This window comes from Lepeophtheirus salmonis, chromosome Z (assembly GCF_016086655.4).
Source record: "Lepeophtheirus salmonis chromosome Z, UVic_Lsal_1.4, whole genome shotgun sequence".
NCBI classification, from domain to species: domain Eukaryota; kingdom Metazoa; phylum Arthropoda; class Copepoda; order Siphonostomatoida; family Caligidae; genus Lepeophtheirus; species Lepeophtheirus salmonis.
This window is the reverse complement of record NC_092584.1, coordinates 10148249-10176235: the sequence shown is the minus strand read 5'-3', so window position 1 is coordinate 10176235 and position 27987 is coordinate 10148249. Positions and strand designations below refer to the sequence as shown.

The following is a 27987-nucleotide window of genomic DNA, read 5'->3' as shown; positions in this document are numbered from 1 at the left end:
AAGATACCTGTAGGAAATGTGTCACGAGAACGTTCTGGCTTTCATATATAACTTTCCTAGTTCTTATATTTTTCAATCTTAGCTCTGAGTGAAGAAAGTAAACATTTAGCTAGAACAGTAGGACTCAAAGACCGATATATTAGTCATTAGGACCGTTGAAAGGTTAAAAAGATCTTACTAATTAAAAAGAAAAAGACTGAAAGGGACGGGGAAAAAACACTGATAAGGCGATTAGTCCTAGAACTGATCCCACACTATCACTAACGTAAAAATTTAGACTCTATCCTCTGGTCAACTGTAGATATCCCTGCTTCTTTTCTTCTTATCCGTGCTCTGAACGTTGATTGGTTGTATTGGCTCTTGTTAAGCTGCAAAAATTCACACAAATTATAATTCCATAGATGTGAAGAATTTGAAAACTATCAAAGGATTTTGGGCCTTTTTATTCGTTTCTTTATGGTGGATAAGTTGCGAGATACAAATAAAGTAACGACGTCACTAATAAAGAATATTTCAGAGTTAATAATAAATTAGAATAGTTTTTTTTTTAGAGGAAAGGTTGAGAGATACTATGAAAATTGCTTTATGTATGGGTTTTCTAACTATTAGTTTGTATATATATAGTATATAAAAATACTTATTTTTAACAGAAAATTAATTAAATTAATATGGAGAGCGCCCCCAGACAAATATCGATTAATTACAGAATAATATAAATTCATCCCTTTCTTTGAACGGAATTGCAGGATTTAATCCCTAACAACGTATATGTATGTATAGAAAAGCAGGTGAGCTTTCTGATATAATTTATGTACCTCCAGGTATGTATTGCATCCCTTAATGCTTTCAAATAATAAATAGAAATTCCATTTTCGTTCATTCCTTGGTTTTAATGTGACAATGAAAATATTCTTATAAAATAAACAATAAAAAATGTTTATCTATTTAAGCAAAAAGGTCTCTGCGGTGGTATTTGGTGAGGATTACTCTGTATTAATTTATTTTTTTTCATTACTTATTAGATTGCAATACCCAATAATACAAAACTTAAATGCATTGGATGGAATAAAGAGCATGGCTACATCGCCTGTGGTGGGGACGAAGGCTTGCTCAAAGTTCTCAAGCTGGATCAAAGCGGTGGAAAGGATGGTAAAGTCAAAGGACTTGCTGCTCCTTCCAATTTGTCTATGAACCAAACCCTAGAAGGACACACCGGCCAAATTCAAGTCGTTGAATGGAACGAAACGAATCAAAAGCTCACATCCAGTGATCAGTATGGCTTGATTATAGTGTGGATGCTACATAAAGGGTCATGGTATGAAGAAATGATCAACAATCGTAATAAGTCCGTTGTGAGAGGAATGGACTGGAATTCGGATGGATCAAAGATTTGCATTGTCTATGAGGATGGAGCAGTGATTGTGGGCTCCGTTGATGGAAATCGAATTTGGGGTAAGGAATTAAAAGTGACACTTGGAGGAGTGTGTTGGTCCCCAGACTCACGGCTCCTCCTTTTCTCCATGTCCAATGGTGAAATCCACGTGTATGATAATAGTGGAACCTTTGCATCGAAAATGACTTTACAGATCTCTGGAGCGAGCACCTCAAAGGTAGTGACTCTCAAATGGTATGATGCAAAGCATGGTCTTGTTCAGCCGTCTGCTCCAACCCTGGTAGTATGTTATGAGAGGTAGATATATTTTCCTACAACCCATTTTTTATTTACGTCATAATCTTTTCATTTTACAGTGGAAAGATTCAATTGATGAGAAATGAAAGAGATGATGCTCCAGTTTTGATTGATACAAGTATGACCACTGTGAGCTGTATGTGGAATCATGATGGATCTGTGCTAGCAGTGGCTGGAACAATGCTCGTAGCAACCAGCGGCTCGGACACAACAAAATCAGAGTCCAATGTAGTTCAATTTTACTCCCCATTCGGTGAGCATTTAAGGACGTTAAAAGTCCCTGGTAAACAAATTACTGCCTGTGCATGGGAAGGTGGGTCCCTTAGGATAGCACTTAGTGTAGATTCCTTCATTTACTTTGCAAATATCCGTCCGGATTATAAATGGGCTTATTTTTCCAACACAGTCGTGTATACATTTACTCGACCTGAAAAAAATGACGTCGCCATTGTTTTTTGGAATTGTCATACAAATGAGGTAAGACATTTTAGAATGAGCTTGCATAAAAATACAAAATTTGACTTCAGAAAAACTACAAATTTACAAAAAGTGTGTTCTGTATGAGTTCTTGTGGGGAACACTGTGTGATTGCCGCAGAGCAAGAGACGAATCAAGGAGAATTTGTCAACACCTTGATGCTCTGTAATACTCTAGGAACATCAGTTGACACAAAGCAGGTGAATAATTTGGATCCTCTCTTCGTTACCATCACGAATTCACACGTATTTGCAGCATCAAAAAGTGCGTTCATTATTTGGCAATTTAGAACATCGCAGTCCTATAATATCGTCAACTCTGAAAAATCCAATTTGCGTAGAGAAAAGGTAAGGCAAGATGAACCAACATTCTATAATTTGATTTCATGGGCGCCTCTGGGCCTTTTCAGCTATGTTTGGTAGATGATGAAAATCCAGGACTCATGGATCGTAATATAAATGACCCATACCCCAAAACGGACAATCCAATCTGTTGTTTGAATGCTTCGGAAAAGTATCTCATCATCGGAAGAGAGTCAGGGAAAATCCATCAATATGCTTTACCAAACGTTGTACTTACAGATAGATACATGCTTGGAACAAAGCCACACAAATTAGCCTTGAATTGCAACTCCACGTACGTTCTTTATTCATAATTGAAAATTGTTGTCATCGATAGAGTAGTAGAAAATATGAGCAAAAATTGTTGTAATTGCCAATCTAAACTATTACTTTTTAATTCTTGAGGAGAAAATATTTAAATATAGAGTAACAACGTGTGCTCATGAATGAAGGAGAGTAAATATAAGTCTTTCTTGGGTCAGAGTAGAATGGAGGATCGACAACGGAATGATTCCTCTATATATTCTTAATGGATACAGTGTAGGATTTGTGTTTAATTCCTTACTTTGAAAGTTGCTTGCAGCTAATCTAAGGAAACCTCATGACAGCTTAGGTGCTCTTCTCCCATCCATCCTACAAATTGTCAGGGTGACGATGGGATTTTTTTATATACCGACAATTCATATTTTTTAAAGCTCTAGATATTGATTTTTATTCTTTCTGAAATAGGTTTATGTCAATCATCGACGTAACTGGACTACTCAAATTCCTTGATCTGGATCAATCCAGAAATCGAGATAATAAAAGTAGCGATCTCCAAAAGTTAGAGCGTAAGGACGTTTGGGATATGAAATGGGCCTCTGATAATCCAGACTTATTCGCAATGATGGAGAAAACTCGAATGTACATATTTCGAAATATGGAACCAGAAGAGCCCATTCTATCCGCTGGATATATTTGCAGCTTTAGGGATTTAGAAATAAAAGCCGTTCTTTTGGATGAAATACTCAGGGATCCTGACACACCTAATTTGGACTTTATTTTGGATTTAGAAGTCAAATCCCTTCGGGATACACGGGACCTCTTGGAAAAGGTAAGACGTTCCAGACATGCAATTGAAATGATACACAAGAGTAGATAGAAAATCTATGGATTTATTTAAACGTATCCATATACAAATAATTATCTAGCCGTTCAATGGGATTCAAAATTATGGAAGAGGAATTAAGATCTTTCAGTGAATTATTTTCATAGTATAGGTTGGATACTTTAAATCCGGTAAATTGAAGAATAATGTATATTTCAGTTTATTTCCCCCAAAAAAATTACTTTAGCAATTTTACAAATCGTTTGCTACTACAAGTAAGGGCCAAAAGTAGGGTCAGTAGCTCAAACTAATCCCCCTCCAGTTTCAACCACAGTCGCCAACCTGGTAACTTTGGCCACTGCCTCGAAAATGTAAGCTCACATGGTGCCAACAGTGCTATGTGCACGTATATTGGACGTCCACCAGATATTTGTCCAAAATGTTAAGATCCAACAAGCTAGGAGGCCACCTTTCCTTTGCCCAAAACATAAAGGTCTTAAAAATGAGCCTTTTCCGGATTAAATCCCCTGCCAATTACCCAATTTTCACAAACTGCAACAAATGTAATTTCTAGCAATACATCGGATCTGTTAACATCAGTTTAAGCTCTCTAGTAACATTATCTAAGTATGTTTTTGAATCGTTGAGCATGCACCTGATAAGTATCCATATAATTCGAGCCACACGGCGTTCGTATATATATTTTTTGTCAAAACAAACCAAGCATTATTCAAAAATTACAAAATTTACGAAGGGAATTTGTTTTACTTAACGACACTAAAGAAATGATTTGATTACTTCTAAGAACTGTGCATAGATATTAGCATTTACTACCTACGAGGATCTAATATATCCTAAAAAAAAATAATTTATGAATCCTAATATGTTTTTTTTCTATTTTTAGAAGAATATTATGTAAACTCCATAGTATTAATAAACCCTTACTTTAATTTAATGTATAAATGTCAAAAAATAATTGATGACATTAACGTATCGACTTTAAATATTCCTTGTCAATCAATCTATATATTTACAAGAGGTACCCTATAAATACAAAGTAATAAAAAATATATTATTTATGTTTTTAATTCAACTAAAAAGAGATTGGACAAAGTTGAAACTAAAAAAAATCACTAATAGATTTTGCCGCTATAATTAAAATTAATCTCTGATATTCAAGATGCATCAAAATAACTTCATTTTTTATGAAAACGAGGCAATTGGACTTTAGACGTAATAACATTTATTATAGAAGCGAGATTCTAAAGTTTTTATGGTTTTTTTTAATACAGTCGCTGCCATTCGTTGGAGTACAATGTGGTCCATTAAAATCGGAAAACTCTGAATATTAAACTTCAACAAGTTATATATTACCAATACAATAGCAACAGAATTAATACTATAATTAGATGTGTGTCTGAGCTCTATTCATCATTAATTGAGCCGCCCTTAAGGCCAAACTCTAGAATTGTTCGGATTTATTAAGTGTCAATGAACTTTCCTTTAAAAATGTAGATATGTACTCACCTTTTTATTTTACTTTAATATGATATACTGGGCCTTAGGTACACACACTCGTTGCCAAAATTCATAAAAAGTCATTCATAATTTTCTTAAATTTTAATTATGTGGTACGTCAAAACAAAATTAAGCTGGAATAAATTATATCTTTAATTTTTTGTGTAGATTACTTTTGTATTCATGGACAAATTATTGTCAATTTCTATTAACAAATTTATTATTTTTAACTCTTTGCGTGCGTCGCAAGTTGTACTTAAAGTAGCTTAAATTGATTCTCATGATAAAAGGAATAAGAAATTGAAAGACCATTTCCGGGTCAATATAAGTCTTCTAAATCAAATAAAGGATCGAAACTAATATTAAAATTCTTGGGTATTTTAACTCATACAACAGATTTGAATGCAAATCATATAATTTAGTTATATATGTCTTTGAAATATTGGGCTGTGTGTATACATGATGTTAAAAAATAAATGTTATATTTCCATTTCCTTATTTTCGTTCAAAATTATTTTTATGTAGCCGCACCAAATACACAAGTTCGTCGCAATGTGTCCTCCACAGTCAGAGAGACAGACAAACATAGCTTAATTTTGATAGAGATAGTATTGAAATTAAAAATAAATAGAACCTCAGTTATAGATTGTCCCTCAAAATATATATATTTGTGGTCTGGGCCTTTGAAAGTGAGAGCCCTGTCCATACTGAGTAAGACTAAATATTTTAAGTTTATATGGTATGTTTGCTGAAATTGTTTCCCCTAATGATAGGCACTTCTCTAAATACTAACAGGCCTATAAGCCTTCTACTATTTGGAGTTCAGTTTAATCCTTTTTTTGTTCAACCTTCCACGTTCAGTCATTATTTAGGTTCTATTCTGTGCTCCAATCATAAAGTAGTACCATGTACACCAGTAAATTGCAATATTTTGATAGTGAGAGGGAGGCCTCATTTGAAAACCAGGTTTCAAGGTATTTTAACACATTAATTCGACGAATATTACCGTTCAAATGAGGTACAACTGACTCAAACCGATTTATCCATTGTCGACATTGAGGCCGATTTATAACAACAAGACAATAAAACTGGTCAGGGGACAAGTCAAGAAACTCCAGGATAAAGGTTCTCCCCAGACAATGGTTTTTGTTTTTGTTTTTTCACCGAAAAAAAGAGCTCTTTATTGATTTGCCTTTTTCTTCCGATACTTATTACAGGCTTATTATATTTTTTTTAAATCATTGGTAATATAAATAGGAAAATGTAGCAAACATTTACTTTTTTTTGGTGTATTTTTTTTTTTGCAACTGGTTTGTTATGTCTGCAGCTGAAGTTCTTATAACAGTTACACTGAATAAACTTTAGTTCACACTTCAGACACACTTAAATAAGATAGAGAGTAAAGGAGTAAAAAATAGTCTATGACATAACAAGGTGAGCACTAAAAATTAGAATCCTCTTCGAGCCTGTCAGGCTTCATTGTTAAAAGTCAATACTTGGTGCCATTCGAAAGAGCTGACAAATAGCTACAATTTGATATTTGTTTTATTTGTGTGGGATCACAAAACGTACAAGTCGATCTCCTACAAGGAGTCTCCCTACTTCTTCAAGGCCAAAGTAGAAAGTCAACACGGACGTCTACTACAAGTTCCTCAGGTACAATGTCTTGCCATGGCTGAAGAGCACTTCCCCCAGGGAGAACTATGGGTTTACCCAAGAAGGTGCCCCGGTATAAGCGTCCAAGAAACTGTGGTATTTCTGCAAAGGCAACATTGCTTCTTTCTGGCTAACCCAACTCTGGACTTCGTCCTCACCCGAAGTGAACTCCCTGGACTTCTCTGTTTCTGCGTCTTGGAGGGTAAGACGTACAAGACATCTTATCCGAATGTCCATGCCCTGAAGGCCGTCCTTACGTATGAATGGAACAACTTGTCTTCAGACTTCAAAGCCAGCTGTGCTTCTATTTGTCCTCGCGTTTTTAAGCCATCATTCATAATGGAGGGGAAATATTGAATAAAAAAGTGTTGGAAATTATTGAATTACCAACTTTTGCTTCAAAAGTTTGCCATAAAAATGTACATTTAAAAACATGTAGAAGTGAAAACGGGATTCAATATTTTAAGTACTTTTGAGTACTTACCCTGTATTTAAAAATTTCGAGACCCCTTACTTGGACCTAATACAGGACCATTCCATATCCAGTGATTTACGAATGCTTCGTTGTGAAACATTTTAAAGAAAGTAATCAATTAGCACAGTAATTGATAATTGTAGACACAAAATTAAATAGATAATTTCTCGATATATAATTATTTTACTATAGGCAACAACCTCAAAAATAATAATAAGTTTACTCATAATGAAGAAAAAAAATTAAATGATATTTGGAAAAATAGTCATTTGAAGCAATAAATAACGGACAACAAAATGAACAGCGTTCATTTTTTCCGTTTATCGTTAATTCGTTCAAAAATGAACAGAAAGTGTGAACGCCATTCATTTTTCCGTTCAATCTTCAAGCTTGGATCTTCCTCTAATCTTTGTTAATCACTTGTCTTATTATTATTTGTTTTGTTTTTTCGGAATTCGCAATCAGAAGAATGATTTTTTTCCTTAGCACTTGTCATTATTATTTAATTCCTAAGTAGTAAATTTCCTTTTCTAAATAGATTCAATTATATTCAAAACCACATTAAATATTTGAGTTTGCTCATAAAAGACACATAATAACCTTGAGGATTGACTCCGGAGTCTTGTAATTGTAAGTCTTTGTTGGACTCAGAGCAAATTTAGGGATCGACATTGGAATACTTCGTACCCATGTCCTTGTTTCTTTCCTTCGCCCCTTCCTCACTTTTCAAAGCTGATTTTAGCAGATCTCCTCCAAAATATATTTCAAATTGTCAGGGTTACCGTGTTGATTTTTGGTTTATTTTTTATGAACATTCCCATTATACACACGCTTTTCATCACTAGTATTTATGGTCTGCTGACACACCAATGACGTCATCACAAGCACGTGAAGGATTGTAAATAAAACAAATGAAGAACTCATATAAATTTCCTAGGCGTTTCAATACAAAAACCCTAAGGATAATAACTTTGTCTATTTCATGCAAACTTCTATTCGAAATATTATATTCTATGTCTGCAGATCGAATATACTCCCCGACATTTATGAGCAACAGAAATGTTCGTTCTGTTTTTGAATATAATTGAATGTAGTAGGAACTGAAACTACTACTCAGGAGTTAAATAAAAAAATGATAACATCTAAGGAAAAGAAAATTTATTCTGCAGATTACCAATTCGAAAATGACGGGCCAGCTAAAAATACACAAGATTTTTATCAGTCGTGATGACATTAGAAACTATCAACTTGTTTATCTGCTTAACATAGCCTACAACATTTTTTAAGGCATAACATACCAAACAGTAGTTATGTATATTTCTCATAATAGCTGGTACTGTTAAGGGTCTTAATTTAGTAGCACGATATGTCTCCCTCCCGCCTTCTCCTTGCGCTCATTTTTTTCCTTACAAAAATAACAACCTTAATAATAACTAATTTGTACATTTATACTGTGTACAAGTTGGGATGTCTGTACAAATACCAAATTGTATAAGTATATTCTACAAGTTGCAATTACTTTGTCTTTTAATGCAACTTATTTCAATAACATTTGGCGTTTTAATTACAGCTCTTTATAAACCCTATTTTTTCATTTTACTTTATTAAAATTACACAGCTATTAAACTGTGGGTATATGAACTTTATCATCTACCATAGAATACTTATATTTTAGTAATTTGTAATAAAATATTAAAAAATTACACCATTTACATTTAATATATCGATCATCCGTGGAATATGAAATTATTGCATTATCCCCATTCCAAGTTTTTTTTTTGGAAAAAACTTGAAAAATTTATTTGAAAATATCAAACTTCTTGTAAAAATATATCAAAATCTAGAGCTGTTCACAAAAAAAAATATTCTGAAAAAAATTTCAAATATATAATTTTTGGAAAAAAATTTCAAAAACCCATAGCTATTCATTAAAAATGTAATTTTTTGGAGAAAAGATTAAAAAACTAATTATAAATATCAAATTTCTTGAAAAAAAAATTTATAAACCCATAGTTGATTTACAAAAATTTAAATTTTTATAATAAAAAATTCAAAAATCCATTGCAATTCTCGAAAAATTAATTTTTTTGGAGAAAATTCAAATATATAATTTGTTGTAGAAAAATTCAAATATATAATTTTTGAAGAAAAATTCAAATATATAAATAGAAAATTCAAATATATAATTTTTTGTAGAAAAATTCAAATATATAATTTTTGTAGAAAAATTCAAATATATAATTTTTTGTAGAAAAATTTCAAAATTAAATATTTCTTGGAAAAAAATTTCAAAAATCTATTTTTTGTTCTACAAAAAATTAATTTTTTTTTAAATTGAAAAATCTATTGCTAGCTCGAATGATCAAATTTTTGAAAAAAAAAATTCAAAAATCCACCGTTATTGATCAAAAATACAAAAGTCAAATTTTTTGGGGAAAATTTTAAAAGCCCAAACGTGTTCACAGAAAATTTAATTTATTAGAGAGAAATTTGAAAAATTAAATTTGAAATATCAAATTTCGTAGAAAAAAATTTTCATAATCCATAGAATTCTAAAAAATTAAATTTTTATAAAAAAAAATTCAAAAATTATCAGCTGTTCACAAAAAATAAACTATTCGCTGAAAAGAAATTCAAATATAAAATTTTACGTAGAAAATTTTTAAAAATCCATAACTATTCACAGAAAATTAATTTTTTGGAAAAATATTAGACAAATTTAACTTTTTGAAAAAAAAACTGAAAATTTGATTAAATTTGAAATATTAAATTTTATATTTTTTTCCTTCATTTAGGGGGGGGGGAGGGTCTACAGTTCCTCTACCCTACCCCCTGCAGTCCTCCGGTATACACATCATAATATGTGTAATAAACATAAATATATTATTTTTCTTTAATTTTGTATAATATCCTTTTTTTTCATTAATGTTTATCACTTAAGCAATTGAAACAGTGCTTACACAACCGTCGGACTCGACATTATTTTCTCCATATTTTCGACAATTGTCCTTCCTGAGTGCGAGGCATCTTTTACATCAAAATTACCGCAACGAAATCGACGAAATCTGATGATTGAGTATTACAATATCAAATAAAGAATTAAACAATCACAAAGCTGTAGGGTAAACCGATCCTATAAGATATTATTATTCCAAAATTTTGAATAAATAATGGCTTACTAAATAGTAGTTAGCGTAAGACAAATATTTTATTAAGAAAATCATTTCTAAATATTTTATTTCTTTACAAAACAAATTTTAAAATAAAACCCATTCTTTTAAGATAAAAAAACATTTCTATAGAAGAAAAAAATGGATTTATTTTTACTACATAGGAAAAATTTAAAAAAATACCGGAATATTCATATAATTTTATAATCACGCAGCCTACTACGTAACCTAATATTTATTGATTTGTTTTCACCAAAACTGTATTAATAGGCCTTATAATGAATGATGTACATAGGTATGGTTATTCTAATCATGCATATAGGCACTATATGAACTTAATTCCCTATTCATTTGTTCCATTGAAATATGCTCTACGTCTCACGAGTGTTAAATATCACTTAAATAAATGAATGCTTATACTGTATTATGAAAGTACATTTAATTTTAAAGGCAATACTAATAATATATTATTATAGTTACATATTTATGTATGTTCGGTATTCAATTTAATGCAGAACGCTCTTTATAATCCCTTTTAAAGAAGATTGATTTTTTGTTTTCTTATATAAACTTGATGCATATATTAGTTATTAATGTGACTGTGTGTCTAACCAAATGTTATTCATGCTTTTAAAAGCTATTTGGATATTAAAACAAAGTTATTTTATATAGAACTGTGCATATGGCGTACTTCAAAATAAAAATATTCTATAAATAAATTCGAGAAAAACAAAACATCTTAAGTTTTTTTTTCATTAATGCATACAATCTGCAAGTCTGCAGGGGATGGGCTGGAGAGACTATAGCCCTCCACCAAATTAAGAAAATTAAATTTTACTAAAAAATTTATATATAAAATTTAATTGATTTTTTTCAAAAAATTAAACTCTTTGAGAGAAACTGTGGATTTTTAAGCTTTTTTCGAAAAATGTAATATCTGAAATTTAAGTTTTGAAATTTGTTGTCCAAAAAAAAATAATATCTTAAGAATAACTTTGAATTTGGATTTTTTTTTTTTGTACCAAAAATGGAATTTTTTGCAAACAGCTGTGGATTTTTGGAAAAAAAAATTCAAAAAATTGTAATATCTTAAATTTAACTTTTGAAATTTGTTGTCCAAAAAAATAATATTTTAAGAGTAGCTTTGAATTTGTTTTTTTTTTTGTACCAAAAATGAAATTTTTTGAGAACGGCTGTGGATTTTCGAAAAAAAAATTCAAAAAATTGTAATATCTTAAATTAAACTTTTGAAATTCGTTGTCCAAAAAATAATAATATTTTAAGAATAGATCTGAATTTGGATTTTTTTTGTACAAAAATGAAATTTTTGCAAACGACTGTGGATTTTTGAAAAAAAAATTCAAAAAATTGTTATTTGTGAAATTTAACTTTTGAAATTTTTTTCCAAAAAATTTAATATTTTGAGATAAGCTTTGGATTCTTAAATTTACAAAAAAAAAATATATATATATATATATTATCCTGCTAAGGGTTATGATCGATAATTTGTGAAGAATATAAAAGTTGTGCGTTATACAAAAACAATCTTGAACTAGAAGGGGCAATCTGTAGGGCACAAAACCTCAGCCGAAAATCAATTTGTTCAAAAATTATGGTCAATTAGGCATTTTTTACTTTTTGTGTTACTAAACTATGCCTTTTTACTGCGATATATATATTTTTCATACCAAGTTTCATCATAATCGTTTTGTAAGTTTAGCCCAGTATCCTGGTCACTAACAAATAAAGAATCGGAGGCAAAAACATAACAAAGGAATTAAAAAACAAGAAAAGGATGAAGTCCCAATAAGCAATAGAGAAAGAGAGGAAAAATTCGTGATCCATAAAACGCCATGGATATGTACATCTTTTAAATCATAACTTTGATGATTTTTTCATAAAGACATTAGAAAAAAATTACCCTTTTAATATTCCAGAGGGTTGTAACTATATTTTCATTGCAAAAATTCAAGAAAAAGTTGAAATATTCATTTAATAACTTAAAATGACCTCCGAATTGGCTTTGACGTTTTGGGCCAAAAATGATCCTTTTAATTAATGAAATTTTTTTTTTAAACCTAAGGAAGTTTGAATATTTTCTATTCATTAGTGAAATAAATATAAAAATAGATAGACGGAATCATTTTTTATGAGATGAAGTAGTTTGTAGTCGCAATAAATAGAGGATGTAATGAACTACAGATTTACGAGTTTGGAACACAAAATTATTCCTTCCAGTTGACAAAGAAAATTTTTAAAAACAACTGAGGGAGCTTGAATATTTTTCCATTCCCTTGGTGGAAAAAAATATAGAAAATGATTTACTTAATCAGCTTTTATGAGATAAAGAAGTCTATTGTCGCTAATAAATAACAGGACTATTTTTTTATCTTCAAATTTTTTTCGACGTTTTGAGCCAAAAATTTCCCTTGTAATTCAAAAATATTCTTTCTTTTTTAAACTTAAGGAAGCTGAAATATTTTTCTATTTATTATTTGTAAAAAATATAAAAATTGATAGACGGAATCAGTTTTTATGAGATGAAGAAGTTTGTAGACCCAATGAATTATGAGAGGAGTACCATGTTTGTGTTATCCTCATTCTTTGTGGGTAACTGAATCCCGTACAAATCCCATTTAGTAAAGTGTAGATTCCATCATTGAAACTACGATAGTCCTCAATTAAGAAAGACATAATAATAATAACTAAACTCTGTACGTCATATTTAATACGCCAGTCTTAAGAAACCAGTTCTTAGTACGTACCTATTCAAAGAGAGACAGATTTATTTTTCGACCACGAATCTCCATGGTTTCTTATTTTACAAGGGATTTATGGGAACGGACACTCCATAGACGTAAGAGCCCATTTTCAAATTTATATTTTGACTTTTTTTCAGACTTTGTAACATTGTGATCCAAGTTCATAGAATAAGATATTTTAACTAGTATATATATTAACCTTGTATATATCTATATTAACACTCCTAATGGAGACATGAAAAAATAGGTTGAGCGATATTGAATTAACAATACATTCCGATAATATAACTTTAATACATATAAATACACCAAAGACATATTGAAGTCAATTATTGGCTTTGCATTCAAATTACTGGGATACTTTAAGGTATCCAAGGAGGTTTATACTTTTATTTGATTGAAGAGACATATATTGAACCCGATATGATCCTTTCAAATAAAATCTATGAATTTATTATTCTTCTATTGTAAAAATCAATAAAAACTACTTAAAGTGCAACTGGCGGATCCTCCAAAGGGTTAAAAAGAATAGTTTATGGATAGAAAATTAACAATAATTCCTCAAAGAATACAAAATATTCATTCTAAAATAACATCATTTGAGCAATATATTATAAACATTCCAATTAAAAAATGCTGCTGAAAAAACAGATTAGTAACAAGAAACATTTTTTTTTAAAGCAAATTTTGTTCAGGAAGAAGTAGCTATAACGTCTCTTTCAAGTACATTTTTAACACTAGAAATATTTTGACTCATGATGGAGTAAAATGCTGGATATAGTTATTTTACAACATCATAAGTGCACAAAATAAATTTAAAAAAGTTATAGACTCCTTCTGAACGTAAAATTTGCTGTTAAAAAAGTATCAGTTGTCATACGTGGCCAGTCAATAAAAAAAAGCTAGAATTTTTTGTTACAAAAACGAGTGTGAATGAATACATTTTTTAATTGGAATGTTTATAATATATTATCAAATGATGTTATTTTAGAAGAGAATATTTTATTCGATATGATCTTTTTAGGAAAGACCAAGCCTTCTCGTGGCCTTTTTCAATTAGTCGTGTCCATATTTCATTTAATGACCTTTGTGTAAAAGAAATTTATAATTACCTTTCAATTATGCGCGAGGTCTATTGAGGTGCAAGTCCCACTTCGGTTATAGTGACATATTGCCGGTTCTGAGGGAATTCATTATAGATGTAAAACCGGTCAAAATATTGATGACCATTAAAACTCCACCTAATATAATGTTATAAACAGGGTTGCGGCTTTTGTTGAGGAAAGTGAGCACGTCAGCCAATGCTCTCTCATTCCTTTCTTTCATTATATCTATTAATTGTTAAAGATATAATATCAGTACTAATTATACTTTCCTGATACTCAACTCTATCTCAATATTTCTCATTATTCGATTCAAAAAATGTATATAGTAACCTTGAGGGACGATATGTCAACTTGCAGAAATCCCTGTAGTGGCCCTTGCACTAGAAATACATTTGAATTTTCAAAATGGAAGGATATATTTAAGATATATGAGCACTAATATCTCCATAGATGAAAATAATATTATCTGCGACTATGTCAAAGAAAAAAAGAAACCAAAAAGGAACGTGGTCATCCTTGATAAGCCGAGAGAGCAAGGAAAGGTACACAAAACCCTACTCCGTATCTAGCAAGGACATTGATAGAATGACTCGTACGTCGATCCTCAATTCTACTCCAAGTCCAACAAGGACTTAAACTAATAACTCTGCAACAAATCATCACCTTTACTTTTTGTTTTCCCGTTCACCAATGATTACTTTACACTAGTATTTAATCTAAAAACATTAAGTGTTATATTCTTCTTCCCAATTCATAGCGCGGGTAAAGTGGGGGTAAAATGGATGAATGGTTAAATTTAATTTATTTATTTTAAAAAACAATACTTGTTCTAAATTTTATATTTACTAACCAAACTGTTCATTAAATGGGTCCAACTAAAAGTCCTAACAACCTTGCATGCTCTACACAGAATGGATTGTAATGGGATGCGTAGGTCAGGGTTTTAGAATAGCTGATCTACGTACATTTAGTTCCCCTCCCTTTTCCCCAATTCACAAGCGGCTAAAGAAGGGAGTTAGGTGAACAAGTAACTAATATTTCAAGTTAAGTTATATTAAAGATACAAAATATTTATTTCTTTCTTTTTCTATATGTTCTGTTTTTAAAGTGAATTTATGTATTCCCTGGCGTGGCCTTTATTTTTTTTTTTTTCTCTCACACAGCACACTAGTGTAGATGTGTTGGGGGCAAGAGAAAGAACAGTAAATTTTAGCACAGTTTTGTAAATAAAATTTTATAGCTAGGGGCGAGAGCCAATTATATATACATACTTTAACACAAACATGCCATACCCAAACGTGGGTTTTTATTTTATTTTAGCCTCCTCATGACCGAATCAGTGTGAATTCGCACTACCGGTCATAGGAGCGTACCATCTCACATATTTTCATTTTTGTTCAACTAGATAAGTAGTATTTAGCTCAAAAACATTCAGTGTTATATTCTTTTTCAGCCAGTAGACTACTTCCCAATTCATAGCGCAGGTTAAGTGGGTGAATGGTTAAGTTTAATTAATTAATTTTTAAAAATACTTGTTCTAGATTCTATATTTACTAACCCCAATATCTTTAACCTCTAATTAAATACTGGGTGGCAATTGGCTTATGGAATTGCAATACAGACAACTTTTTCAAATTTTAAATAATGGAGAAATTATACAGTTTCAATCATTCTCCAAGGGTTTTAATCGGATGCCCATTTGAGGCTTAATAACATGATGGACAAGTCGGAGCTAATGCCGTTTTAAACTATTATTTTCAATATTAAACTATTCTAAAAATTCTTTCTGATTATTCCTTTGATATATTTTACTTTAATGTATATTGTTTTTATTTCATTTTACATATATATGTCTCAACTTTTTAAATTTTCCTATATGAATGTAAATATTTGTACTAGAAACGAATATACAAAGGGAGGCAGAGAGCAAATAACTATGGGGAACATGGTCCACAAGGGACCCCTGTTTAAGGGACCCAAAAATGATTAAAAATTCCAAATAAGAAACCTCTCACACAGGTGAGGGGTGGTCCAATCCCAACATAACAAAGGGCCGTGTTTTTGCAAGTTTAAAGTCTCTGTCTTCCTGATTAAAATATGTCCTCTCTTCGAGAATAATCATAAGAGCTTTGAAAATTAAAATAAAACACCTATTTAACTAAAAACTACAAAAAGATCTTTCATAATCATATTATCTTCATCTATGACCACAAGTCTGGCTCCCGCCTTCTCCTTAGGCTCTACGAAACTCTCATCCTCAATTATTAAACATACTTCCCTGGATACAACCACGGAGTATTCAAGGGGAACTTTTTCTTTCATCTATAAAGAATTAATACAATTTGTTTTTTGTTGAATTTTTATTTTTTTTCAAAATTGCAAGATATTGAATAAAATATATTAAAGATAAATGCGCATGCATATTGTAAATAAATGTAAATAATATATTTAAAAACCATATAGGCATATATATTGCTTGATCAGGCACATATGTATGTAATATGTTTAGCATATACCTTTCTAGGTAGATATGTACCAGGTTGAAAAAGAAAATATCCCCACATTCTTCCATTATAAATTTATTTAAAAAAAATCTTTAGTAACCTTTTTTGGATAGCAACGTTAAATTAATTTATTATATTCGGCCGCCATTGGCCTCACACACAGTGACAAGGCTCTTGCAAAAAGAGTTGCAAATATTGTATATGACGTTTGGGTCGATGGCAACCCAATACTCGTCGACAGAGGCCTATATGGCTGCAAAGTTCGCGTGACAGATGCCACATGCCTTCCTCTCGATGTGCAGTCAGGAAAAAAAATTGATGATTTAACATCTAGACTGTATGGTAGCCACATTCTCTTGTCCCAGAAAGGACGTTATTAGCCTAGAAGGTCTGAGTAATTTTCACAGTGTGATTGGAGGCCCATCTTGAAGTAGAAGAAATTTGTCTAGACCTAGGGGAGTAGGTTGGCCTTGAAAACTTCGATCTACATGGTTGCTGTGAGCCTGTAACCCTCAGAGAACCAGATGAGGGGTTCAACATGCTGTTGGAGTCAATCATGGCATCCCCATGGCTGATACTTCGTTTTTGGTGCTGGTCAACGTTCGAAGGTCCTCATTGATTATCCCAAAGCTCACATAACAGTCATTACGGCGATTGTAGACGGGATCAACGTCAAAAAAAAATCGTCAGAGAAAAGCATCCTCTTTTCAGGCGCTCAGGCGCCAGGCAGATAAACTACGATCTATGAACTCTGCCTGGCTCTGCACTCTTGATGTTGATAAGGAGTCCTTGGCATATTTGAGGATTGGTCATCTTCATGGTGGGTGTAAAGAGGGGTCTCTCCAACTTCAAGGGGACTTTCCAGCCAACCCCAGGGGAATGCTCAAGATCCCCCCAGCCTCCAAGCGCTTGGAAACGTTGTAAATTGTCTTCAACGAGCCCCCAACCTGTTCCTTAATGTTGTTATGAGGCACTCCCGCTCGGAGGACGGCTACAATTTCGATCCTCTTTGTTTCCTGATTGGACATGGTCTCACGTGTGGAAGTTGTTACGCTCTCACAGGAAGGATTTTTGTTTATTTTAAGAGTAAAAATACGAAACAATCAGATTGGTTGCCACAAAACCTCTTAAAAAGTATAATTACATCATCGGTAAATAATTTTGCACAGGCCGGTATTTACCATAAAAGACCAATAAGGACCGACAAATTTTATTAGGACCAGAGTGCTTGGACTACCGTCTTTTCAGTTAATTTTAGACCATTCCAACCCTAATTACATCTCTTTACATGTAACAATTATACTCCTTAAGAACGGTGGTTAGGCTATTTCACAATAAGTAACAATATCTTTAATTAAACATCTTAAAGAAGGTAGATTGCTGAGAAATACTGATAAATCATCTTCATTAAAGCTACGGAAATTGAAATATATTTCATAGATTGCAAGTGTTGAAGCCTTATCAGCATATTTAATATAAATTTGATGTGATGATATTTATGTACCGGGTGGGCAATTGAAACATACACACTTGTATTATATTGATTTGAGAGGTTCAGTCTGAGGAAATTAGAACTGTCTGTAATTGTATAGGTAGCCATGTATCTCAAACACCTGCTTCTTTTTGAATTTTGTTTTAGTCGGACGAGAATCTACAATGTTAAGAAGAGGCACGACCACGCCAGATACTATTGATAGGATGAAGGGCTCCGGAAAAAGTCACAATTAATGTGGATACCCTCAAATACGCGATCAAAAAGGATCCAATCAAGTCTCTTGACGTCCATTCCTAGAACCTCAACGTCAGACACACGGCCGTGTCTATAAATGAGAAAACTTTTACGGTCGATCCTGTTTTCAACAGACAAAATGACCGTGTTGTGAGCTTTGGAGATGTTTGAAGATCCAACGGGAAGGCCATGAAGCCGGTATGGTTCCCCACTGGCTCAGATTAACAGCAGAGGATTATGTGAAGATTCTGGCGTCCAAGGTCCTTCCGTGGATCAAATCCATGGTCGGCAACTCTCCTTGGGTCTTTCAAATATTATAATTATTTTTAAGGAGTAATTTTTATCGAAAACGTCAAGTGTTGGACAGTACGTCATAGAAAAATTAGATCCGTTAATAGGACCTTATTCAACTGTAATATAAAGAGGTTCTTAAAAATAATTGTAATACCCAAAGGAGAAAAATAATCATTCCAAAAAATTGAGGCAAGCTAAATAAAAATATATAGGGGACTAGGATTTTTACTTGGGCACCTTGGTATAGTGTAGGCAAAGAGATAAGAAAGATTTTAATCTAAAGAAATTTAATACAACTGCTGGTTTTAGTCTATCAAATGATACTTTGCTTTCTCTATAAATATGATAATATGTTCAAACCCATAGGTGAAAAATCAACTTATTGAATAGATGGCTGTTCCAAGAAAATACATTCCCTTTAGCATACCAAAGATAACACCTGAAGACAATGGATGACTCTTTAGCATGCCTTTTCACCTCCATATTTTCCTACTCTAGGCTCCAATGAACTTAAATTACGCAAAATGAAGAAATGATTATCCTTTTTTCACGCAAACGTGTGTTTTTGTACACTGATTTTCAAAAAAAAAAAAGGGTAAAACATTACTGAAAGAGGGATCTCTTGGAGGAAATGAAACCATTCACAAATGAGGAAAACACTCCATTCGGGGGATGTGTGGCTAATACGCTAACATGGGAGAGTGAGGAGTCAATAACGAATGATTTGCTTCAAAAAGAATTTGGAACTTTGCAAGAGAATAAAGTCACGGAACTTATTGAAACGAAAACCTATAATGGAAATGTGTGTTCAGGAAGAACATAACCAAAACATGCAAAAGTTAATTGCGAGAGGTGTTTTCGGCTTAAATCTGATGGAAATATTAACTTGATCCTACGCAACACCTCCTAAACCTGAAATCATAGTGAAAAGGTCAATATTTACAGAAACCCTAAAAGAACGATAAAGATTCCTAATCAACTTCAATATCCATGACAAAGATTATAACAAACTTGAAGTTAGAATATACTGCGAAGAATTTAAGGAAATAATGAGTCATGAAGGTGTATTTAGGCTCAGGGTAAAAAAGGCCTGGGATTCCATTAGTTACAATGACCTGGCACAAAAAATAAATAGTTTGCTCAGGCAAAAGAAATCAGAGTTGTACCACAAAGACCTATGAATAATCTCGAGCTACAACAATTCCAATGGCTTAAACAATACTCTAACTTATTATATGCATCTAGTACGTCACTTGTGGTCCATGATCATGAAACATATAATTTGTATGCCTTACAAAGACCAAGTTTATGAACTTGAATTCAGTAAAAGTGTGCAACAATGTGCGAATTGTTTTAAATTTAGGGATGGAAAGACACCATTCACGAAAAATAGGAAAAGAACAAAGTCCTATTACATATGGCTCAAAATCAGGCTTTTGATAAGAAAGAGACGAGAAAGTATACTTCGTTACGGGAAAATGCAAGGATGATAGGGTCGTTACCTGGTTAGAGAACCATATAGAAACTGAAGAAAGGGATCTCTATCATATTTCGAGAAGATTGGGCTATTGGAGAGTCAGGGGTAAGCACAAAGCCACGGTATTGGGAGGCGAACGAGAAAGAGTCATGCACCAAGTCATTAAAATAAAGAAAGAACATCCTGGAAACAAAGGAGAAGCAAAAACAACACATTTTATGACACGATAGCAAAAAAGGAAATACTCATGAGAAATACAAAATCCCACAATCCGAAAAATCCCCAGAATTGCCCTTGGATAAGAAAAAGAAAAAGCCTCGAGGAGTCCTCCGAATGGAAGCAGGGTCTCAGAGTAGGAAAAAACGCAGAAGAAGATTGATATAGATATTACACATCTGTTAACACAAAATATTACAATATAAATTACATTAATGATTTTAATTAAAGGACTTTAGGTTTACTGTAAAAAGAAATAAGAAATAAGCTTGTCTGATCAGAGCATAATCCAGCACTCCCAAACTCTTAGCTCCAGAAGTTTAAAAAATATAGTGCTGAAAATTTTGTGAATCTGCTAACTTGTCCGTTTTTTGAAATTGGTAATCTGAAGAGTGAATTTTATTTTCCTTAACTGTTTTAATTATTAAACTTCTGAGTAGTAAACTTATTTTCCTACTACATTTAGTTATATTCCAAACCTGATTGAACATTCGTGAGTGCTCATAAAAGACAGAGAGTAACCTTGAGGATTTTTTGGGGGAATTATAATTGTTAGCCCTTATTGGACTCAGAGTAGAATTGAGGATCAACATTGGAGAAATTCTTACCTATGATCCTGTTTATTTCCTTCTCCCTCTCGTAAAAGCTGATTGTATATGAGCTAATGAAAATTCATAGTAGTTCTTCTCAAAAACATTTGTTCAAATTGTAAGGAGTACAAAGTTGAGTTATAGTTTGTTTTTTTTTTACATGCCCAAAATACACACAATTTCAATCACAAAAAAAAAATGCTGTTTAATATTCGTTATACATAGTTAAGGACATTTCAAATCCTAGTGTATTCCTAAAATTAAAAGTAATGCCATAGTGTTTGTGTATGAAAAGTGGGCCAGGGATTTATTTCCTTGCCAAGAGGGTTGAATATACTTTTTATAAATTAGTTTACATAAATAATTATTACGATTAATATATGTTAGGTTGGACTCAAAGACGCTTTAGCCTTCATAGAAGATAACCCCCATCCAAGATTATGGCGTTTACTGGCAGAGGCTGCAATAGAAACGCTGGATTTAACAACTGCAGAAGCCGCTTATGTTCGATGTAAGGATTTTGCTGGCATTCAATTTGTCAAAAGGCTTAGTTCTATACAAAATGAGACCATTCGAAAGGCAAGTGCATCCTTACTTTACAAATAATTTTTGTTTTTTACAATAAAAAAATTTCCTGGTTCGGGCAATGCAGCAGAGCAAAAAATAAATTGGATTTTTTGAGAATGGACGATATCTTTAAAAAAATTTTTACTAAAAATTATTATTTGAAATTGAATTTTTTTTCCAAAAATTTAACTTTATATAAATAACTTTGAATTTTTCAAATTTTTATTCAAAAATATAATTTTTGAAATCTTTTTTTCGAAACAAATAATTTTCTATTAGTAGCTATGAATTTTTTAATCCATAAAATTTATTATTTATCAAATAATTTTTGAAATTTTTTTGCAAAAAATTTAATTTTTTTTGAACTTTTTTTCCCGCAAACTTTTAACTTTATGATTTATTTGCGAAAAATATTCCCCCCCCCCAAAAAAAACAACAACAACCTGTGAACGACCCAACTAATGTATCATTCATTGACAGGCTGAAGTTGCAGCATGGTTTAACGACTATGATAAGACAGAAAAGTTGTATTTGGAAATTGATCGAAAGGACTTAGCCATTGATTTGAGGAAGAAACTTGGGGATTGGTTTCGAGTGGTTACTCTCCTCAAATCGGGATCTGGAGGGAATGATGCGCAAATGGAGGAGGGGTGGAATGCCATAGGAAACTATTATTCTGAGAGGTATAAAAAGTCTACCAAAAGTATTCAAACTAGAGCTAGTCCAATACTTTTGCGAGTCGGTTAAATTGAAAGTCAACAAAAATTTGAATTTTGTATATATATTTTGACATTCATATTCGATTCCAGTAGTACTTTATCCGCTGATTACGAACTTGTAATTAAGTTTTTTGTATCAAATCTGCTTTTTGAGAAATTTCTTATTTGAATTTTTTTATTATTTTATAAAATCAATAATTCACCTTATAATTACTTCATTTGTTGCAAAAGCTTATGCTTGTTTCAAGTATGTGCTTATATTTTATTCAGCGGTAGTTCCCGGGATTGACCGGAGTTATTGGGCCGGATAAAACAGACAACCTTTACCTAAAAGAATCAATTAAATAGCTTCACAAGAAGTCCTCTGTGGTACTCTTCATTTTTTCATGAGTGCACTCACACGTAACTACTCATTACTTAGATGTTCTCTCCTCAAGAATAAAAGAATAATAATGAGAAAAAAAAAAAAAGTTATTGAGAAAAAAAACAAAAAACAAAACTTTTTTGGTTATGACAAATGACTTTGACCTTTAGGCTAATGAATAGTTATTTTATAAATAAATTTCACAGTTTGAATTCTAGTTAGATTATCAGCTTTTGAAAAATATCCCACAACAGCCAATTAGAGGAAGGAAAATTTTACGAGATTCCCACAACAGCCAAAAAAGGAAAATTTACCACAAAAAAAAAACTATTGAATAATCCCTATTGAATCTTGAAACCAATGAGAAAGACACTTGTGCCAAATTGGTCTTTGATTTAAGCAAAAGGATGTACCAAATATCAGTTGTGTTGATGATGAGATCCCTCTATCTAAAAGACTCCTAAAGATATGCCCAACTTCAAATTTCCTACAACTACTAATATGAACGTCTTTTAGTATGTTTAAAACTGACAATACTGATCAAATACAAAAATTAAGAACGAAAATCTTTTTAAATTATTGATTGGTCGATATGATATAGCCAAATTTATGAATGAATTATGTACAAACATAAAACAAGACTTATAACTTTAAATTATTTTTATAAAACTATATTTTCCTTTAAATACAAATTGCTCAATTTTGATATTTTGAGTGGTCATTTTCGAAAAGTTTAGAGCTTTTTTTTAGCTCATTTTGGCTACAAAAATCCCAAGTCTAGTCATGAGCCAGGGAGTACTTTAGTGACACATTCTCGATTTTATATGCAAAACTACTGCAAGATTTCATTAATATGACTACAGTGGGTTATTTTTTATTAAATAAAAAAATAACTGTATTCATTCAAGCATAAATTATATGTAATATAATCACAGACAAACTTTGCTTTATTAAAAAAATTTGATTATCAAATCATGAGAAAGTGCAACTTAGAGGTTAAAAAACCACTATATTTTAATGGTTTTATTTGAAAAGGAATAACACCTCGGTTTTTCAAGAACTGCTTACTATATCATTTATTATCAGGAAATTTTAATGTGGCTGTAATTAAACGAAGAGTAACCCTGAGGATTTCCCTGGGGAGTTATTAGGAGAGTTTATATTATTTAATAAAACTTGGATTTTTGCGTAGTTACTCCGGGTAATTCCGGTCACGACTACTATTACTAAATAAAAATCCTTTAAAACAAATTCAAATGTTAATAGAAAATTCCTTAACATAATAGTCTATATGAGGTTAAATTTTGCCCAGTTTCATAAATTCTGTTAAATCGAGATTTTACTATATTTGATCTTCAAGAATGAATTTGAAGAAGAATAATCAGCCAATGAATCGGTTATTTTTTTTATTACCAAAGAATTGGGAACCCAATCCACTCCAAAATCCATATCAGCAGTGATGTAAATCGTGGTCATTTTTAATCTCGGCCGTTTTTTTTTTTTTTTTTCTTGTTTTTTTGGCATTGCTAATCTCAAGATTGAATTTTCTTGTCTTTAGCTGTTGTTGTTAGTATTTAACAACAGAGTTGTAAACTTCTTTTCCTAAATATATTGAATTACATATATTGCAAACCTGATTGAATATTTGGACTCAAACAAGAATTTGGGATCAACATCCGAGTAATTCTTGCCTACGTTCTTTTTTATTTCCTTTTCTCTCTCCTCCATTATCACAGCTGATTGTAGGTGATCCTGTACAACATATTCTTCCATGTAGATTTTCTTATTCTTTTTTATATTAATATGCTCATTACACCCATGATATTCATGACTACATATCAATCTAATCCTGATACAAACACTGATTTCATGTTCATTTAATTGCAGACACAAGTTCACAGAAGCTGCTCAGTTCTACGAGAGGGGACGAAACACGGAAAAATTAGTCAACTGTTATTATGCCATAGAAGACTTTGACAATTTGGAAAACCTATTAGACTCTCTTCAGCCGGATGATCCACTTCTTCATACTCTTGGTAATATGTTTTCATCCGTGGGTTTGGGCCCTCAGGCCGTGGAAGTTTATGTAAAGTGTGGGAAAGTTTCTAAAGCAATTGATATTTGTGTGAATCTAAATCAATGGCATGAGGCTGTGGAGTTGGCATCAAAACACGATCAGCCCAATAAGATTTCTTCTCTTTTAGCCAAATATGCAAAACATTTACTAGATGATAATAAGACTCTTCAGGCCATCGAGCTGTATCGGAAAGCGAATCATTTTCTGGAGGCTGCTAAACTATTAACTGATATTGCAGAAAAAGAAACCGTTAAAAGATCCAGCCCATTAAAAATAAAGAAAATATATGTTCTGAGTGCCCTTCTTGTTGAGAGCTATTTAAAGAAGAATATTCAAACTGGCTCCAAGAGCAGTGCTCTAATGGGCCTACTACTCAATGCTGATGATTCAACCGGGGACGTTGGGTAATTATCTATATTATTCGTTAACTCTCCGTTAATTCTTTTCAAATTCTAACACAAGTACGACAGGGTGTCCATAGGGAATAATATTACTAATAATAGTAATAAAATAAATAAATAAATTTTCCCGATTTTCTAGATTTTTTTGGTCAGGATTAAAAAAATTTATGGAAAAATTGGAGGAAAAATTTAGATTCTGAAAAAAAGGTTATTATTACATTGAACATATAAAATCTTTGATCAAAAATCGACTCGTAACTTTTGCCGTAATCCTGGTGACTCAGAAACAAAATACCAAACCAGAATGGGGACTAGGTAGATTGCAAATTGAAGTTATGATTCTCAATTTGTTCCGAAGTTATGGGAGATTATACATTTGTAACGTTTTGTGTTACCTTGATCCTGACCTTCGATCTTGACTTCTCAAAATGTAACAAACAGGGATAAAACCATAGCCTCCGTTCAACTTTGTTAGTGGAGGTAGTTATACACTAAGTGTGAGTGTATTAAGTATACATAAGCTGAAGGATCTATTGTTTAAGGGGAAGGGGGTGGATAATGTCGATAGACTTCCCAGTATCTAGAACTCCCGATAAACAACCAAAGAAAAGTAACGGAGGGTTAAACAAACAACAATTGACTTTTTTTAACCTTAAATCTTCTTTAGCATTGTCGATAAGGCTTGGAGAGGAGCCGAGGCCTATCATTTTCTCATGCTGGCTCAAAGACAACTCTATGCAGGCTCTGTAGATGATGCCATGAAAACTTGCCTTCATCTACGAACTTTTGACGACATTTTAAATGAAGAAGATATCTATTCTCTTTTGGCACTTAGCTCCTGCGCCAATAGAGCCTTTGGAACTTGCTCACGTGCATTTATCAAACTTGAATCCATTGAAGAGGAATTAGGGAACTCAAACGACTATGGAGAGCTTGCAATGGATATATTCACAAAACATGGGCCAAAAGATACGAGGAGTAACCGAGCGGAATGTGCAAACTGCGAAACAATGATACCTGATTGGTAAGTTCCTACTCTCTTAGGTTTAAAAAGCTTTAACATACCGGTGGGTTTTGATAAATCAAAGAAATAAGTAATGGATCAGGTGAATAAATATGATGATTTATTATTAGAGTTTATATTTTTTTAGGGGGAAAAAAGCCCAAGGAGAAGTTCATATTGACAATAAAATTAACTTAGTTAGGATTACCCGATTTAGATGGTTCCAAACGGTTTTCGCGCTAATATTCAGTGCTTGGACAATGACATAAGTTCTCTCATACCCGTCCAACTCAACAATTTTTATTATTTTATCGACATTTTCTACAACCATCTAATAAAGATATTTGATCATAAGAGTTTTATCCACTTAAATAATTATATTTCTTGCAGGGTGAATACATGTCCTTCTTGCCAAACAAAGTTCCCCACTTGTATCGTAACAGGAAGGCCTCTTATGAATCTATCAAAGGTATGGAGTTGTAACACATGCCATCATCAAGCCTACGAAGAGGATATCACCATGAAGCGAAATTGTCCACTTTGTCATTTCCTCATCAGGGTTTAATATACATTGTACAAAATACACCGTTTGAATTTGTTAAAAAGCATACTATATTTTTGTAATAAATCTATATTTTTGTAATTAAAAATATAAGCTGATTTTGTAGAAGGCAAGACGAAGGCGGAAATGAAACTATCTTCATTGTTATTATTAATTTAAATATAAAAATTGCCTAACCTTAGCATAGGATTTTTGTCAAATATGGCAAAAGAGTCTCAAGTCTTTGCCCAAGTCTCAATAAAAGTCAAGTTTTGATTAAGTCCTCGGATAAATTTTGAGTACTACCAAATTAAAACTCTTATTACCATCCACAATCTGTTAGATGGCTTATTTAAACAATGCCATATAAAAATCCCTGCCTAACCTTAGCAGAAGTTATCTACAATTGAGGATTTGAGACAAAAACCAGGATTTTTAAAAAGCCAGAAAATCTATTTATGGATAACAGTTTACAACTATGTAAAATGGGAACTTAATTACAAAAAAAAAAAAATACACAAGATTTTTAAAAAGCCAATTTAGAAAATCCACTATTTCGAACGAGATAAAGGATGAGGGGGTTAAGACGGATGATAGTCTTTAAACTATTTATTAGAGGTATATACTACAGTAACACCTGTGATAACGAGGATAGTCTGTGTCACAGGCAGGGGTGTTTCTATTGTTTCTTGGAGGAAATGGGGCTTTTGACAAATCTCTGACAATTTTGACCAGTATTTTTAATCAATGCTAATATAAAATTTTATAGTTACAATTTTTTTGAAACAATTTGGCAAAAAAATTAGAATTAAAATATTATAAGGCATGAGGAAACTCAACAAATATGTATATTAGCCCCTAGGTGGTGTGACAGTCGGTAGCTTATTGTTTAAACTAGTTGTTTAAAAAATGACACATGCTGAGAATAATTATCACAGTGCCCTCTATGTTAATAATATATCTATATTTTATGTTTTTTTCATTCAGGGAGTTGTATTGTTTTACCGCAAGAGAGCCAATCCCTGTCGCTTTGTTTACAAACTAATATAAGTAAGCAACGCTCCATTGACAAACAAGTTTACTTTTTGACATACTTGACAAATTTTAATAAGTTATAACGGGCCAGGCCACAGGAGTGCTCGTACTCCGCAATGATTGCAATCCAAAATTGATAAAATAACACTGAGAAATAAACCCCGGGAAGAGTAATTTCAATGTTTGAA

General features: G+C 32.0%; 1 protein-coding gene across 1 annotated transcript; it reads left to right on the top strand.

Moving 5' to 3' along the window:
- The first annotated feature begins 839 nt into the window (after window positions 1-839).
- On the top strand, window positions 840-26851 carry Oseg4 (intraflagellar transport protein Oseg4). The gene is made up of 11 exons (XM_040726168.2): window positions 840-957; window positions 1023-1690; window positions 1750-2167; window positions 2218-2514; window positions 2577-2803; window positions 3238-3601; window positions 21480-21671; window positions 22140-22342; window positions 24630-25223; window positions 25888-26244; window positions 26614-26851. Exons 1-11 carry the CDS (start codon window positions 934-936, stop codon window positions 26786-26788), a joined length of 3519 nt encoding a protein of 1172 aa, XP_040582102.1. The 5' UTR covers window positions 840-933; the 3' UTR covers window positions 26789-26851.
- The last annotated feature ends 1136 nt before the right edge of the window (window positions 26852-27987 follow it).

What these genes read in the sequence shown, in the direction of transcription:
- Oseg4 (XM_040726168.2), top strand. Translation starts at nt 934, where the DNA reads ATGTTTATCTATTTAAGCAAAAAG. An exon ending in AAAATGAGACCATTCGAAAG is followed by an intron (nt 21,672 to 22,139) that starts GCAAGTGCATCC and finishes ATTCATTGACAG; the next exon opens with GCTGAAGTTGCAGCATGGTT. An exon ending in GGAAACTATTATTCTGAGAG is followed by an intron (nt 22,343 to 24,629) that starts GTATAAAAAGTC and finishes ATTTAATTGCAG; the next exon opens with ACACAAGTTCACAGAAGCTG.